This window comes from Heloderma suspectum, chromosome 1 (genome assembly GCF_057233095.1).
Source record: "Heloderma suspectum isolate Gila_16-S chromosome 1, 16-S_ref, whole genome shotgun sequence".
In the NCBI taxonomy this organism is placed as follows: Eukaryota; Metazoa; Chordata; class Lepidosauria; order Squamata; family Helodermatidae; genus Heloderma; species Heloderma suspectum.
In genome coordinates, this window is record NC_139458.1 from 148835871 (window position 1) to 148851342 (window position 15472).

General features: G+C 49.4%; 1 protein-coding gene across 1 annotated transcript in view; it reads right to left on the reverse strand.

Annotated features, from left to right (window-relative positions):
* The window catches only part of CNTNAP5 (contactin associated protein family member 5), a 664045-nt gene that overhangs the window by 351782 nt on the left and 296791 nt on the right, over window positions 1-15472 (reverse strand). Inside the window, exon 5 of the mRNA XM_084806776.1 lies at window positions 711-914. Within this exon, the coding sequence (XP_084662902.1) occupies window positions 711-914 (204 nt within the window). The remainder of the gene's footprint in view (window positions 1-710; window positions 915-15472) is intronic.

Genomic DNA, 15472 nt, shown 5'->3' on the forward strand with positions numbered 1-15472 from the left:
GCCGCCGCCGCCAGGAAGATCCGCCCAAGGTAAGTCTCATTCCAAGGGGGGGCGGGGGGCCGGTCATTCTGCCACCGATTTCTGGGGACCAAATGCACTGGCATTCGGCCTCCCCGAGATCCATGGCAGAATTTTTGTACATCCCTAGTTACAGATCATGTAAAGCATGTGCAGCACAAGCTCTGGGTTCAGATCAACCCATGATAAGCTACGTAAATATTTACGTAGCCTATCACGGGCTGGCGTAGGGACGCAAATGGCATCCCCTACACAGGATGCCATTTGCATCTGCACCAGGCTGGCAGCGGCTGGGGCCCCTGCTGCGGGTTGGCCCGGCCGGCGGCTCTGCGGCCTGGCCACGGAGTGGAGCCAGCCAGGCAGGATTCCGGGGGGGAGGAACAGATCACCTCCCCCCACCTGCGGAACCTGGCGGAGCCAGGTAAGTGGGGTTTCATACACTCCTAGTTCCAGTTGCAATACTGCCGCCTACCACTCTGCGCTACACGAGGCTCTCAGATTTCTGGACCATATTAAAAAAAAAGTAGAAATACAAATGCACAATAACAAAATGGAATATATGTAGTCATGCCACTATAGTACTACCTTTTCCCCAATCTTTTTAATCAGCTCGCCTTTATTAACTGCAAGCTAAAAGGAAACAATAACAGCAACAACCTTGGTGCCAGATGTACTGAAATGTTTGAACATACCCAGGTTGATGTGCAAAGAAAGCTTCCCATTCTGCAGCTCCAGTGTAATATAATCTCCACGCTGCCCTTCTCCATGAAACAGGACCCCATCTCCCTGCATGCTCTTGAACTTCAGGGAAACAACATCTTTGAAGGTACTCATCAATTTTTGGTTGAACCTGTAGAGGAGGGAGCTCCTCCCATCAAAGTCAGCAATGTCAGATTCTACAGGGGAAAGAAAGAAAATAGACATTAAGCAGAAGAGACCTACACACAGCTGTATTCTGTATCAATATCAAGGAAACACCTCTAGTTTTTTGTTTGTTTGTTTTCAGGGAAGAGATGGGGGCATTTGGTATTTTATGAAAAATATAGTTATCTGTATGGATGAAGCTTGTCAGGTACCATATGGGAAAGTAACACGGACCTCACCTTACTGTTGGATAAATGACTGAGCTCATATAATGCTATGAAAGAATAATTATTCATCATATGGTCAGGTGTTAATGTGCAGTGGTGGCCCACTATGCAAATCAGACAAACCTTGTCATGCCTCCATGTGAACCTTTCCTTTCTGATGTTGAAACTTGTAGAACAGTGAGCTCCATCAACACAAGCAGCTCTGTCTAATGATAATTGGTGCCACAAAGAGCAATGTAGTGCTTCAGTGTTCTCCATTTAGCAGCTGTAAAGTGTACATTAGGCTCATCTTCTTGTTGGAGGAAGGCTCGGAGGGTGGCAACAAGGGAGAGGGCCTTCTTGGTGGTGGCTCCCCATTTATGGAATAATCTCCCTGACGAGGCCCATCTTTTCGGCACCAGGTTAAAACGGTCCTCTTCTCTCAGGCATTTGGCAGCATACAACGAGTCTCTTGATTGTCTCTGGCTGGTTGATTTAGATATATGTTGTTGTTGTGCGTCTTATTTGTTCTATGTCACTACATGAATGGTTTTATATTTTATATAATGTATTACAATGGTTTTAAACTTTTCTGAACTGCCCAGAGAGCTCTGGCTATGGGTCAGTATACAAATATAGTAAATGAAATGAAATGAATTCAATAGGATACAAAGAACCTCAATATTATGGAGTGCCATAACTTTACCTGGCACATCCAACTGAATCACATAGCAGCAATCTAAATGGTCCAGAATTTTTGATACTACATGGCTAGAGGGCTCAGCTACCAAATCCTTAGGGATTTGTTACAAATATTTCCAAATCTGCACTCTAAATTTGGTGCCAACCCAAAATATTTTGCAGCCTGAAGCAGAGCCCCTTTTTAAGTACTGTTGCACATTCAGACACTAATTCCTACCTCCATCTATTTCCCTCTCATGGTGCTGAAGCAGCTTGTTTTAACCTGCAGTGTAGGATTGGCTGTTTCTATGTTCTGCTTTGAAACAATACTCTCATTTTTATCTTATTTCAGTCTGTCTCCTTGTTCTTTTTAAGATGCAATTACGATATTGACTGATAACATCTTTGTGCTTGTTAAATTGCATTAAATCTTCTGAAGCTTATTTGTTAATTAGTTTTCTCTTCACATATATTTCTTCCACCTCCCCATCAAACCAGCAAAAGAAAAGTGATTAATTGGTGGGTGGTTATTCCCAAGCAAGAGGTCCGGCAAAGGTGGAAATAATTTCCCTGATACTGGCAGCAAATGAGAGTTGTCCTTTTTTGCATCATACCCACAGACTCTAGTGGGGGCTGTCATTTCTATTTAGGCATCTCATTTAAGGCTGAGAGAGGATTTTACTAAACAGATTTCAGCTCAATAAAGGTTAATGCCAACAATCTGTCGCACTGGGTGGTAAACTCTGGGGTAGTGAGAAAATTGGAAATGGCATGCAGAAATATAAAGTCTGCCTAATAACAAGACGGGGAAAAACTAACTACGGAAAATGTTACAAACTTGAAAAAATTTGTAACGTCCTCCACATTAGAATGGGGGTATAGAAGCTTTAATAGCTCATTGTTACTTGACAACAACACCTTCTAGTCCATGTCATCAGCAGAGCGGTGTTATCATTGGGGCGGGGGTGGTGATATTTGTCTGGATGTCTGCTATACTGAAGACATGAAATCTGTGGGGGAATGAAGAACCCTGTGTAAAACAACCACATGACAGCTACAAAGCAAAGACTCTGACGAGCAGAAATCATCGATGGCAGTTTGCACAACCACAAGTCATTGTCTTCTACTTAAACATAGTAAGAGCCACATACATGTCAAAATCATTCACTTGACAGGACACAAAGCTCAAAATAGGTAAATTCTTGGGCTACAGGGGGCATCAACTCTCATTAAGGGCCTTGACATCTCCAATTTTTGAAGGTAAAGTAAAAAAAGGTAAGGAGAGATCATGGGGACATTTAGACAAAAGCATTCAGAACGGTAATGGAGCAAGTATGACCTTCTAGCAGAGTTTCCATTTGCCAGCTAGCCAGCCATGCTCTCTCCAGAGTCTAGGGTAATATCAGCTATTAGAAGCTCAGAAAGGGCTTTCCACTACTCCCCCGCCCCAGCCCCACACACTGTTTTCTGTTTTTCTTTTCCAGCTGACTGTCAACATTCTGTAGCTACTGAACATGCTCAGACCCATGGCTGGCATCAGGAGAAGGCATTGCTGGACACCTCCCTAGGCTCACGCCCATGCGGGGGGGGGGCACTGCCCCTCTCTGGAGTCTCCTGAGCTGCTCCCCCTTGCTGCTGCTGCCTGTTTAGCTGCCTTTGCCCACCATGCAAATATCTGTTGATGCTGATGAATAGTTTTGGATTCCCCTTCCACCCAATGAGTGCTTGAGGCGATGTACAATAAAAATAGACTGATGAAAGTACATAAACACTAAAACATATTTTAAAACTTGGCATTAATGATAAAAATAATGAGCAGAATGCACTGTTAAAAGCTTGGTGGAACAATATTGTCTTCACCAGCTGTCTGAAGGACACTAAAGAGAAGACTAGCCTAACCTCCCTGGGGAGGGCATTCCATCCTAGAGGTGCTGCTACACAAAAGGCCCTGTTATGAGTGCTGCCAAACAACCTCATCTCTGTAGGAGGTGGGACATGCAACAGGCGTCAGATTGTGATGCAACTTTCAGGCAGGAGGGGGTCTTTCAGATTCCCTGGACCCAGGCTTTCTAGGTAAGAACCCGCACCTTGAATTGAGCTCAGAAGCAAACTGGAAGCCAGTGAAGCTGCTTCGAGACTGGAGTTATATGTTCTGTAAAACACACACCAGACAAAAGTCCGGCCACTACATTTTGCACTAGCTGAAGTTTCTGGATAATCTTCAAGGTCAGCTCCAAGTAGAGCACATTACAGTAATCTAAACTTGAGATTATTAAGGCATGGGTCACTGTGGCCAGATCCATCTTCTCAAAGAAGAGGCACAGCTGGCACAACAACTGAAGTTGAGCAAAGGCACTCTGGGCCACACTGCCGCTACCTGACCATGCAGGAGCAGTACTGAATCCAGGAGCACCCCGAAGCTGCGTACACATTCCTTCAAAGGGAGTGCTACCCCAAACAGAACAAGTTGCACTCCCAACTTTGGGTTGGCCTGTCTACTGACCAACAGGATCTCCATTTTATCTGGATTATGTCTCAGTTTGTTCTCTCACATTCAGTCCTTCACTGCACCAGCATCCACATCCTTTGTGCTCTCCCTCGGGGCAGTTGTGCAGATTGGGGAAGAGGACAAGAGAATGGACAGTGGTGCCTTGAAGAGGAGAGAGACCCACTGAAGCACATTGTCCATCCCCCCCCAAACATGGAACTACCACTACTCAAATCATCATTTTTGTGAATCGCCCAGAGAGCTTCGGCTATTGGGCGGTATAGAAATGAAATAAATAAATAAATAAATAAATAAATAAATAAATAAAATCTCCCTCTCCCCTGAATAAATGTGTGTATAGATGTGCCCTAACCCCGGTGCAAGCTTGTCTGGCTGAAAGGGGGGGGACTATTGTGGGCGGGTGGGGTGAGAGGATGTAGGGGACTCTCACTGGTGCACCCCAGTGTCACCACCATGCAAGGATGGGCAGGCTGAGTTGCCTTAAACTCAGCCCCCCTCCCAATCTCAGCTCTCTGGCTCAACGCAGCTGGAAAGACTGCATGGAAGCGATGGCTGACTCCTGCCTCCTCGAGGAAGATCTGCTTCGTCACTCCCAACCGCCTTGCTCAGCGTGCCGCCGGCATGCCCATCCTGCTGCTACCATCTCTGCTTCTCCCGCCTATGCTTCCCGCGCCTCTGGGGACAGCAGTGCTCGTGTCAGCAGCGCACACGCCCCTCGCCTCGCTGCTCGCCGGTGGCCGCGTCCCTCTACTGCTGGCTCTCACCACACCTCCTGGGGCACCGGCACTCGTGTCAGTGGCGCACCGACCCCCTTGCCTTGCTGGTCGCTGGTGGCTGCAGCCCTCTCTTGCCGCACCTCCGGGGGCACTGGCGCTCACACCAGCAGCGCACGCACCCCTCGCCTCTCTGCTTCCCAAGGGGAATCTCTCCCAGGCCATTCACCCATGGCCCTTTTTCCTTGCCTGGGGGAGGGAGGCGGTTTCTGGTCAGCGCTCACCAGGCCTCCAGCCCACAGATCCCTTCAGCATGCCGAAGGGATCTCCTGCAGCTGCAGCTGCAGCGGGTTTAGGCCCTGGCCTATGTGCTTACAAGGGCTGGCCTGTGTAGCGGTTTGAGTTGCACTGGGACCAGGGATCCTGGTCCTTGCTTCTCGTTCTCCTGCTAATAGGCCCCAGGTCGCCTTGTGTCAAAGCGCCTACTCCTAAGCCCCACCTACCCTACATCATGCCCCCCAAGAAGGGCCAGGGTGGGAAGAAGGGTAGGGCCCCGTGTCCCCCCTCCAAGAGACCACAGCCTAGGTCTGACTCTGAGTCCAAGGAGGAAGCAGGCCCAGTACTGGCGTCAATCCTTGCTCGCCTGAAAGCGGCTGAGCATTCCTCAGGAATCCCTCCCCCTCCCCCAGCCAGGCCTAAGAAAACCACAGCAGTCCAACCCAAAAGAACGCAACAGCAGACACAACGCTTGTTACTACTTTCTATTTCAGCATGTCTGGATGCCGTTGAAGCTTCCACATCCTCTGCGCCAGCTCTTACCGAGAGCACACCGCCCCCAGAGGAGCTCCGCTCTCCTGCGGCTTTCTCATCTTCTGTGACCCAAGCGACACCAGCTGCTTTGCCAGTTGGGGATCAGACCACGGCCACATTGGGTTCAGGTGAGACTGCCTTTGCACCTCAATTCGCCTGGCCAGGCATGGGGTGTATCAACCCCTGGGTTGGATGCCTTGGTTTACCCCTCAGGGCTGGCCGTTCTGCCCACTTCCACTGCCTTCAGTCATGGCAGCCCCACAACTGGTGCTCCTCAGCCCATGTCTCAGGTCACAATTCACAGTACAACTGCACATTTAGCCAACTCCCCTACTTCTGCGGGACTCTGCGCCTCACCCCCCTCGCTGGTGTCTATGGGAGACTCCTCCCTTACACCCATGCCGCCACTCCAGTCCCAGTTGCTTAACTTCGCTTGTGCCAGTGTTTGGCAAGGACCCATGGGGTTTGCTCAGGATCCCTTGCCCCCCCCCGCCGCCACCCCTACCAGCATCCCAGATGCCTCTGGCTGATCCATGCGCTAACCTCATAAGGGGAGCCATGCCCACTGGTGCTACTTCTTCCCCTATTGGCTTCCACCTGACCGTTGCAACTAGGGAAAAAAATTTGCAGGGGGAATTTATAGATGTCTTTTCCCTGCTCTTTCGGGAGCCTGATTGCAATGACAAGGATAGGAACCATGATAAGGAACCCGATCAGAGTAAGGGTCGTAAAGTACCACGCACATGGGCAAACTGGTTACCAGGTTTTTTAAATTTACGCTGGCATCCTTCAACAGAAATTCCCCAAGAGGGGTTGGGTCCTCACCAAATATCTGGATATAATATACAAGGCCTACACTGAGTACGAAGGGAGCGCCTGGCTGGCCTATGATGAGGCCTTCGGACAGAGGGCCACCATCGACCCTTCCATGCACTGGGATCTAAAGGACCAGGACCTTTGGCTCCAGTTTATGACCCCTTCCAGGCCGGGCTTCGGTGACAGATCAGACAGCAGCCACATTCTTGCCAAGCTGTCTCCCGCAATGGCCTCCAGGCCTATTGCGGGTCCAGGGGTTCAACACTGCTGGCTGTGCTGGGAGTTAAACTCCAAGGGCTTCTGTTCCCGAAACCCATGCCACTTCTGTCATGAATGCTCCCTTTGTGGCGGTCAGCATTCCTGGACCTCCTGCCCAAGGGACAGGAGATGGAGAGGTCCCCCAAAGGATGGCCATGGAGGCAGGAAACTGGGCAGCGGGCATCATCCTCCTCCCAAAGGGCCCCAGCCCAGTTAAGATATTTCCATTACTTCAGCTTTTAGGACGTTACTCTAACCGGGGGGACGCGATCTTCTTGGAACGCAGTTTCACGCTGGGTTTAGGATCCCCTTCAAGGGTCAGCGCAGGCTGCGTTTCACTGGTAATCACCAGTTCATCCTTGTCATGAAGTACTTGGTTCAAGAAAAAATCAACAAGGAAGTCCTTGTGGGACGAGTCATAGGCCCCTTTTTCACGCCCCCAATACCCAACCTTTGGATTTCCCCTTTGGGAATAGTCCCCAAGAAAGCTCCCCGGGAGTTCAGGTTAATTCACGACCTTTCTTACCCCAAGGGTCGGTCTGTTAATGATGAGATCCCGGAGTGTCTGTGTTCCGTGCGGTACACCTCCTTTGATAAGGTGGTGGCCATGATCCAGGATCTCGGCCACGGGGCATTGATGGGCAAGTGTGATATTAAATCCACCTTTCGCATTTTGTCTATCAATCCCGTGGACTTCCATTTGCTGGGATTCTGCTTTCAGGACAAATTTTACATTGACCGTGCCCTCCCCATGGGATGCTCCATCTCTTGTACCATATTCGAGAGGTTCAGCACCTTTTTGGAATGAGCCGTGAGGGATAGGATGGGCTCCGAAAACGTGATTCATTATTTAGATGATTTCTTGTTGCTGGACCTGGGGGCGGCAGTCAATGCTCTGACTTAATCAGGGCATTTGTATCCCTGTCCTCAGACCTAGGCGTCCCTTTGGCCCACGAGAAGACAGAAGGCCTGTCTGTTACTTTAACATTTTTGGGGATTGAATTGGATATCCTCACACAATGTTCTCGCCTCCCTCAAGACAAACTGCTGGTCCTCAAGGATAAGCTCCAGGCTATCCTGCAGCTTTGCAAAGTCTCCCTTAGAGTTCTGCAAGAAGTAGTGGGGCATTTGAACTTCGCTTGTAGGGTGGTGGCTCCCGGCCGCGCCTTCCTGCGACAGCTCTGTTGGGCAATGCAGGGTCTTCGACTCCTGCATCATCGCACCAGAGTCACTCCCGCCATGCGCATGGACCTGCAGGTATGGATTACATTCCTGAGGGATTTTAATCGTGTCTCCTTCTGGAGGCTTGAGTTGCTCCTTCAAGCCGACCTGCAGATTCATTCAGATGCCTCCAGCCTTTGGTTTTGGATTCAAATGGCAGGATTGGTGGTGCCTAGGCCAATGGCCAGAAAGCTGGGCCACCGCCGGTATTTGTCAGGACCTTACCTTCCTGGAATTCTTCCCTGTTTATGTAGCAGTGCACATTTGGGCTGACCTGATGGCCAACTCCATCACCCTCTTTTGGTGCAACAACATGGCCGCTGTGCACGTCATTAATACATTGTCCTTTAGAAACCAGAGGGTCATGGTTCGGGTCAGAGCATTTCAGGGATGTACGAAAGGGACTTACCTTGTCCCGCAGCTTTTTTAGCGGTGGGGGGGAGGCGCTTCGCTTCTCCCCCCGAAGTTCATGCGAGTGGGGGGTGTCTTCCCACCTCGCCCGGCTGAAATTCAGGCTGGGGGGGAGGCTTCCCACCTCGCCCCTGGCCGAAATTCAGGCCGGGGAGAAGCACCCTGTCTCCCCGGCTGCGAACTTCAACAGAAAAGTAAAAACAAAAACAAAAAAACGCCCCGTGATAGGCTACGTAACGATTAACATAGCCTATCACGGCTGACTTTGCAAATCTAGCTGTGATAGGCTACGTTTATTGTCACGTAGCCTATCACGGGTGCGTTTTGTTTTGTTTTTTTACTTTTCTTGGAATGGTGGCGGCGGCAGCTGGTCGAAAGACCGGCTGCCGCCCCCGCCCCTGTCGAAGCCCTGCCGAACCGCCGCTGCGACCCGCCACCGGGAGCGACATTCGGGAAAGGTAAGTCCCATCCCGGGGGGCGGGCGGTGGGGAGCATTTCTCCCTGAAACTACTTCAGGGGGCTGAATACGTTGGCACTCGGCCCCCCAAAGTTTCGGCGAGAAATTCTCTGACACCCCTAGAGCATTTACCCTCCAATGTCTATGCCACAACATCTGGTTCCGTGCCTGCCATGTACCGACTTTGAGGAACCCAATTGCCAATGCTTTGTCATGAAACCAGATTGACAGGTTCTGTGTATTAGCCCTATGGGCATGTCCACTACCAGACCCCATGCCAGCCAGGCTATGGGAGATTGGTGTTCTCAAGTCGAACATGCTATCCTGAATTCTATAGCCCCCAGCACTAGGGCCACCTACATCAGAGCAGGTAGGGAGTTTCGTGCCTTCAGGAGCGGGCTTCAACTACAGGACTCATGGCCTTTACCTGTGGACCACTTGTTACAATTCTGCGTGCATTTACGTCACAACGGGCTCTCTGCTAGGATCATTACTGGGAGGCTTGCCACTTTGGCCTTCTGAGCCAAAGTGCGAGGGGTTGACGACTCCACCTCGGATTTCCGAGTTAGGCAGGCGGTTCAAGGTTGGGCTCGGATGTCACCTGCCCCACCAGATTCCAGGCACTCCTTGTCTCCAGTTATCCTTCTAGGGCTCCGGGGATTGTGGCCCTCCATTTGTTCTTCCCCATACGAAGCCTCCCTATTCCATGCTGCAACTTTAACAGCTTTATTTGGGGCCCTTAGGATTTCAGAACTGGTCTGGGCTTCCAAATCTGACCCAACCGGGAGGGCCTTAAGGTACTCTGATGTTCAGATCCATCCCAACCTGATCCACCTCCGCATTCGACAGTCAAAGACTAGGGATGTACGAAAGGGACTTACCTTGTCCCGCAGCTTTTTTCACGGTGGGGGGAGGCGCTTCGCTTCTCCCCCCGAAGTTCAGGCGAGCGGGGGGTGTCTTCCCGCCTCGCCCGGCCGAAATTCAGGCCGGGCGAGAGGCGCCCCATCCCTCGCTGGCGAAAGTCAGGCCGGGTAGAAGCGCCCCGTCTACCCGGCCGCGAAAAACAACAACAACAAAACCACCCCCGTGATAGGCTACGTGACGATTAACTTAGCCTATCACAGCTAGATTTGCAAAGTCTAGGCTACGTAAATCGTCACGTAGCCTATCACGGGTGACTGTGAAAAAAAAAAAGCACGTATGCAAATGGCGGCCCCCATAGGGAGCCGCCATTTGCGTTCCTTATTTGGTCCCTGTAGTCTACGTAAAGATTTACGTAGACTACGGCGAAAATAAGGGCAATGCTATTTGAATGTCCACCGGGAGGGACATTCGTGAAAGGTAAGTCCCATCTCGGGGGGGTGGCAGGGGGGTGGCGGAGAATTTCACCGCCGATTTCGGGGGGCCGAATGCGTTGGCGCTCAGCCCCCCGAAGTTTCGGGGAGAAATTCTCCCCCATCCCTATCAAAGACCAATCAGTCTGGCAAGGGAGCATTGGTGGCCCTCAGCCGGGCCCAGGCCAAGGAGTTATGCCCTGTCTGGGCCTTGCAGGTCTTTCTGGGACACTGCGGGGTGAGTGAGGGTCCCCTATTCTGCCATAATGACAGTTCACCATTGTTAAAGTTCCAGTTCTGGGCAGTCACTAAGTCGGCCTTATCCATACTGGGTTTGGGTCATTGTCATTTTGGGACCCACTCTTTCCACATTGGGGTGGCTTTTATAGCAGCTGCCATAGGTTTTTCATCCAAGCACGTGATGGCTGTAGGGAGATGGCACTCCAGGGCTTTCTGGTCCTATGTTCGCGATTTGCTCGATACTTCATAATGCTTTTCTTCGCCTTCCCCAATGTTTTATTCCTTAGATGGGATTCGACCTATGCCGGTAGGGGTGCTCATTTGTGGGCACAGTATGGTGTTTTGGGCTGCTTGCAGAGCTTCTATGTTGGCCTTCGGATCCCGGCTTCAGTTTCCCCAACAGGTGGTGATACAGTGGCTTGGCCAGTGGGGTATGCAATGGGACTCACTCCTTCCCAACCTGTTTCATCAAGGTTTGGACAGACTCCCTCCACAGGTCCTGGTGCTGCACCTGGGAGGGAACGACCTGGGCTGCATGCCAGGAAAGGGTTTGGTGAAGCAGGTGTTGGTCAATTTGCAGATGGTCCGACATCGTTGGCCGGGGGTGACCATATTGTGGTCCTCGATGCTCCCGAGAATCAAGTGGAGGGCGCAGAGTAATTCTGCCGTGGAATGGGCTTGGCGGAAGGTGAACAGAGAACTGGCATGGGGGCTGTCAGAACATGGCGATGGGTGCATCACCCACCAGGGAATTCTGTGGACAAGGAGGGAGCTTTACAGGCAGGACGGGGTCCACCTGTCAGATGTAGGGAATGACGTATTTTTGTCCGATCTGCAAAGGGGCCTGCAGGAAGTTCTGCTCAGGTGGGGGGAATTTCACAAGCAATAGACTCGTGACTCCTGTGGTGGCTAGGATGGGCAAAACCTGAAAGAGGATGGTGTGCATGCGGACGCGCCTTATGGTGACAGGTGACGCCTGAGGCCCCCCAAACGGGTTGTGTGGCTCGGTGGGGGGATAAGGGTTGCCTGGGAGACCAACCCTCCTCACTCACCCAGGTGTTTCACGGCACTGGGTTGGGGGTGACACAGGAAGGTCTACCTCCCCCAAAAGGGGCAGTCCGGAGGGATGGCGAGATCACCGCCACCCCTCAGGCTGGGTGTGTTTTCACCCAAGAAGTGCCAGCTAGCCACTGACACAGTTAGATGCCCATCCTAGTTACCCCTTTGCAGCTATTTCAATAAATGTGGCCCAATTTTCAAACCAAGCTTGTTGTCTGCGTCTTCTTTAACCCATCTCCGCTCGCAAGTCTCAACAGTATCCAGTTAGAGTTGCTTCCTACAGTTTGAGCATTTCCAGCCTGTGCTCTGAGGCATTAAAGGAGGAGAAATGAACTGTAGAGATATTATCAGAGAGAATGAGCAGCTATTAAAAACCTATGGCTGTTATATATTTAGAGGATTCCTGTGATTTGTAGCTCAGGACCTAAAAGCAGAACTCTGTAATAAAAAAACAAGTCTGCAGAAAGGTAACCCAAATTCCGTACCAAGAAAAGCTGAAATTTATTCATTTATAGAATTAGCAAATGTGCTAATTTTACAGAATGCACAGAGTAATCCTATACATGTATACCCAGAAGTCTCATTGAGTTCAATGGGACTTACTCCTAGGTAACTGTGTACCAGATAACAGACTGAGACTGCAATTCTATACACCAGGGGCCACCAGCTTGTGGATCTCCAGATGTTTTGACCTACAACTCCCATCAGTCCTAGCCAGTATAGCCAATGCTGAGGGATAGGGACGTACGAAAGTGACTTACGTTTCACGGATTATGTTGATGATGGGGGGGGGGAGGCGCCCCATCCCTCCCCCCGGAATCCTGGCCGGCCAGCTGTGCTCCGCAGGGATTCTGCGGAGCCGCCGGCCCGCTCCGCCAGCAGCCGGACACGTAGCCTATCACGGGTGACTTTAAAAAAATCGTCACGTAGCCTATCACGGGTGACTTTAAAAAAAAAAAAAGCGCGTACGCAAATGGCGGCCCCCAATCTTTACGTAGACTACGGCGAAAATAAGGGCAACGCAAATAGCGTTGCCCTTATTTTCGCCATAGTCTATTTAATCTTTACGTAGACTACAGCGACCAAATAAGGAACGGGAATGGCGGCTCCCTATGGGGGCTGCCATTAGCCGTACGCGCTTTTTTTTTTTTTTTTAAGTCACCCGTGATAGGCTACGTGACGATTTACGTAGCCTATCATGGCTGACTTTGCAAATCTAGCCGTGATAGGCTACGTTAATCGTCACGTAGCCTATCACGGGGGCGTTTTTGTTTTTTTTTTAACTTTTCTTGGAATGGCGGCGGCAGCAGCCGGTCGAAAGACCGGCTGCCGCCCCTGCCCCTGACGAAGACCCGACGAACCGCCACCGGGACCTGCCTCCGGGAGGGACATTCGGGAAAGGTAAGTCCCTTCCCGGGGGGGGGGGTGCGGGGGGGGGTGCGGAGAATTTCTCCCCGAAACTTGTTCGGGGGGCCAAACACGTTGGCGCTCGGCCCCCCGAAGTTTCGGGGAGAAATTCTCCGCCAACCCTACCGAAAAGCATTCTCCAACATCCTCTGAAAACTAATGAAGGAAAATGGAGGTATGTAAAATCTTACATGAGAGTATACATTGTTTACTAATAGCATACTAATCAGCCTATTAATCAGATTGCTAGCATATATCCATACTATGGGTCAGAAGGTGTATCATAAAGCCTCATAGCACCACTATACCACACTTTTGGCCACAAAGCCAGACTAGCACAAGATGGCAAGACCATTGAAGGTCACAGAGAAGAGGAACCTAGGAAGGTGCAAGGACAAGACATTTGCTGACTTTGTAGTTGAAAAATAGGTACAAAAGGAACAAGCGCTATGGTCTAGAACTCTAAAGGACATCCTGGGGGCAGTGATGGTTACATTGGAGCAGTGATGGAAACTTTGGAACAAAGAAATAATGTAGGCAGGAGGAATGGATTAATGGGATTGGGAACAAGCAAGAATATCACAGGTGCAGAAGCCAATGAGATTTCAGGACACACCATTACACAGTGTAGTTTGATACACTGATTCAGGAAATTGGGGAATTTAAGGGAATCAGTAAATCAAAGCAACACACACACACACTATAAACAGGATATACTATGGTAGCATTAAAAAAAGAAAAAGAATATTGCTAGAAGTTTAAAAGCCTGGGATTTTTTTTAAAGGTCTTTGCCTCCACCAAAAAGACATTCGAGTGGGCACCAGGTGAGCATCCCTGGGGAGAGCATTTCATGAATGGGGTTTCACATCCGATAAGACATCTTTCTCCTCTTGTCATGTATCTTACCTCAGACAGTGGGGCACCTGTAGGAGGACCTTTGAAGATGACCTTGGCGCATGGGCAGATTCATGTGGGAATATGTGCTCCTATAGGTACCCAGGTCCCAAGCTGCCTAAGTTATGGATAGCAACCTATACAACTTCAATCTCTAGAACATTTGTAACTCATGGTAATCATTATCATACCAGTCTTTGCCTGAGGGTGCTTCCAGATGAGACTCTTACTGTGCAATCACACTGCCTCATTCCTGGAATTTTACAGGGGATCCAGATGCTGACATCTTCACTTTGTAGGCATTCCTGTGTTTTTCGACTGCTAGTTCCATCTTTTTTCTTATCAGAAAAAAAATATGTTAAGGAAAAAAAGAAAATGGAATAGCTGCACTTTGCCTTTTAAGCATTAGTAATACGAGTCCGCCATCTAGAAGCACCGCAGGTTGCCTAACCTTGGACTAAGATAGTTTACTAACTATTTCTTACCCAAAGTAGATGCACTGTATGTCCCACAACACATGTTCCAGGATCCCTGCAATGTCACAGAAGATGCTGAGATGGGACTCTCTCAGATCACTGCTCATTGACATCCCCGCAAAAATGCCATGCCAAGGAACCAATTAGGTTGCTTGTGCAGTCGGGCCAAATCTGGCCATTATTTTATTCATTTTCTCTTACTTCCAGTGTTATGAAGACTTGAACTATCTTTTCTTTCAGTCCATAAGCATTTCTCCACAGTACATTAATTTTATTTCATGGCATGAAAGACACAGTGAATGAGGGAAAAGAGGAGGTGGCATAAGGGAGGATTGTACAATCGTTTTCTCAAAAAAGCAGAACATCAAATTTTTATTCTCTGCAGCCCAGCCCCCCACAAGGTGAAATCAGACTTCTTAAGCTCTGATGGCTAAGAGCTTGCTACAGTCATTGGATTAGAATGTTCTCTCCCCCCAGCCCTCCAACTTCTTCCTAGCCAGTTAGCAGAATTTACGCTGGATTGTGCTGATGCCTTTTAGACCATTACCAACTCATAGAATACGATCAGCATTTGAAGTGTGGCCATAAATCTTGCTCTTTTTTTAAAAAAAATACTACCACTGCTCAGCAGAATTTGCTAGTAACAAGCTAACAAGACCTTTCTGAAATATAAAGATAACCCATTTTCCCTCATGGCATCCCAAACAATCAACATGCCATTTGTCTCCACGTGTCTCCTGATATAACTCTGGTTGTTTGTCTTGTCATCATGATCAGATCGCTGTTTGGGACTTGGTAGTAAATGATTTCCACACATGTATTATATATAGTCTTAATGACCAGGATTTTTTTTTGAGGGGGGGGGGTAAACAGAAAAAAAACTGTGTTACAATCCTGAAAAAACTATAGCCCTTTTCAAGCATTATTCTCTCCAAGAAATTAACAAGCTCAGAAATATGGGGTAATGTTCAACCCCAGGTGCACATTTTGTGCAAAAATTCATTGTTTCTATTATGGCCTTTTAGAACATTGTAACTGGTACCTCAGTACACAGTATACCCAAAGAATAGTCAGTTATCATAAAAAGGTTGCTCTCTG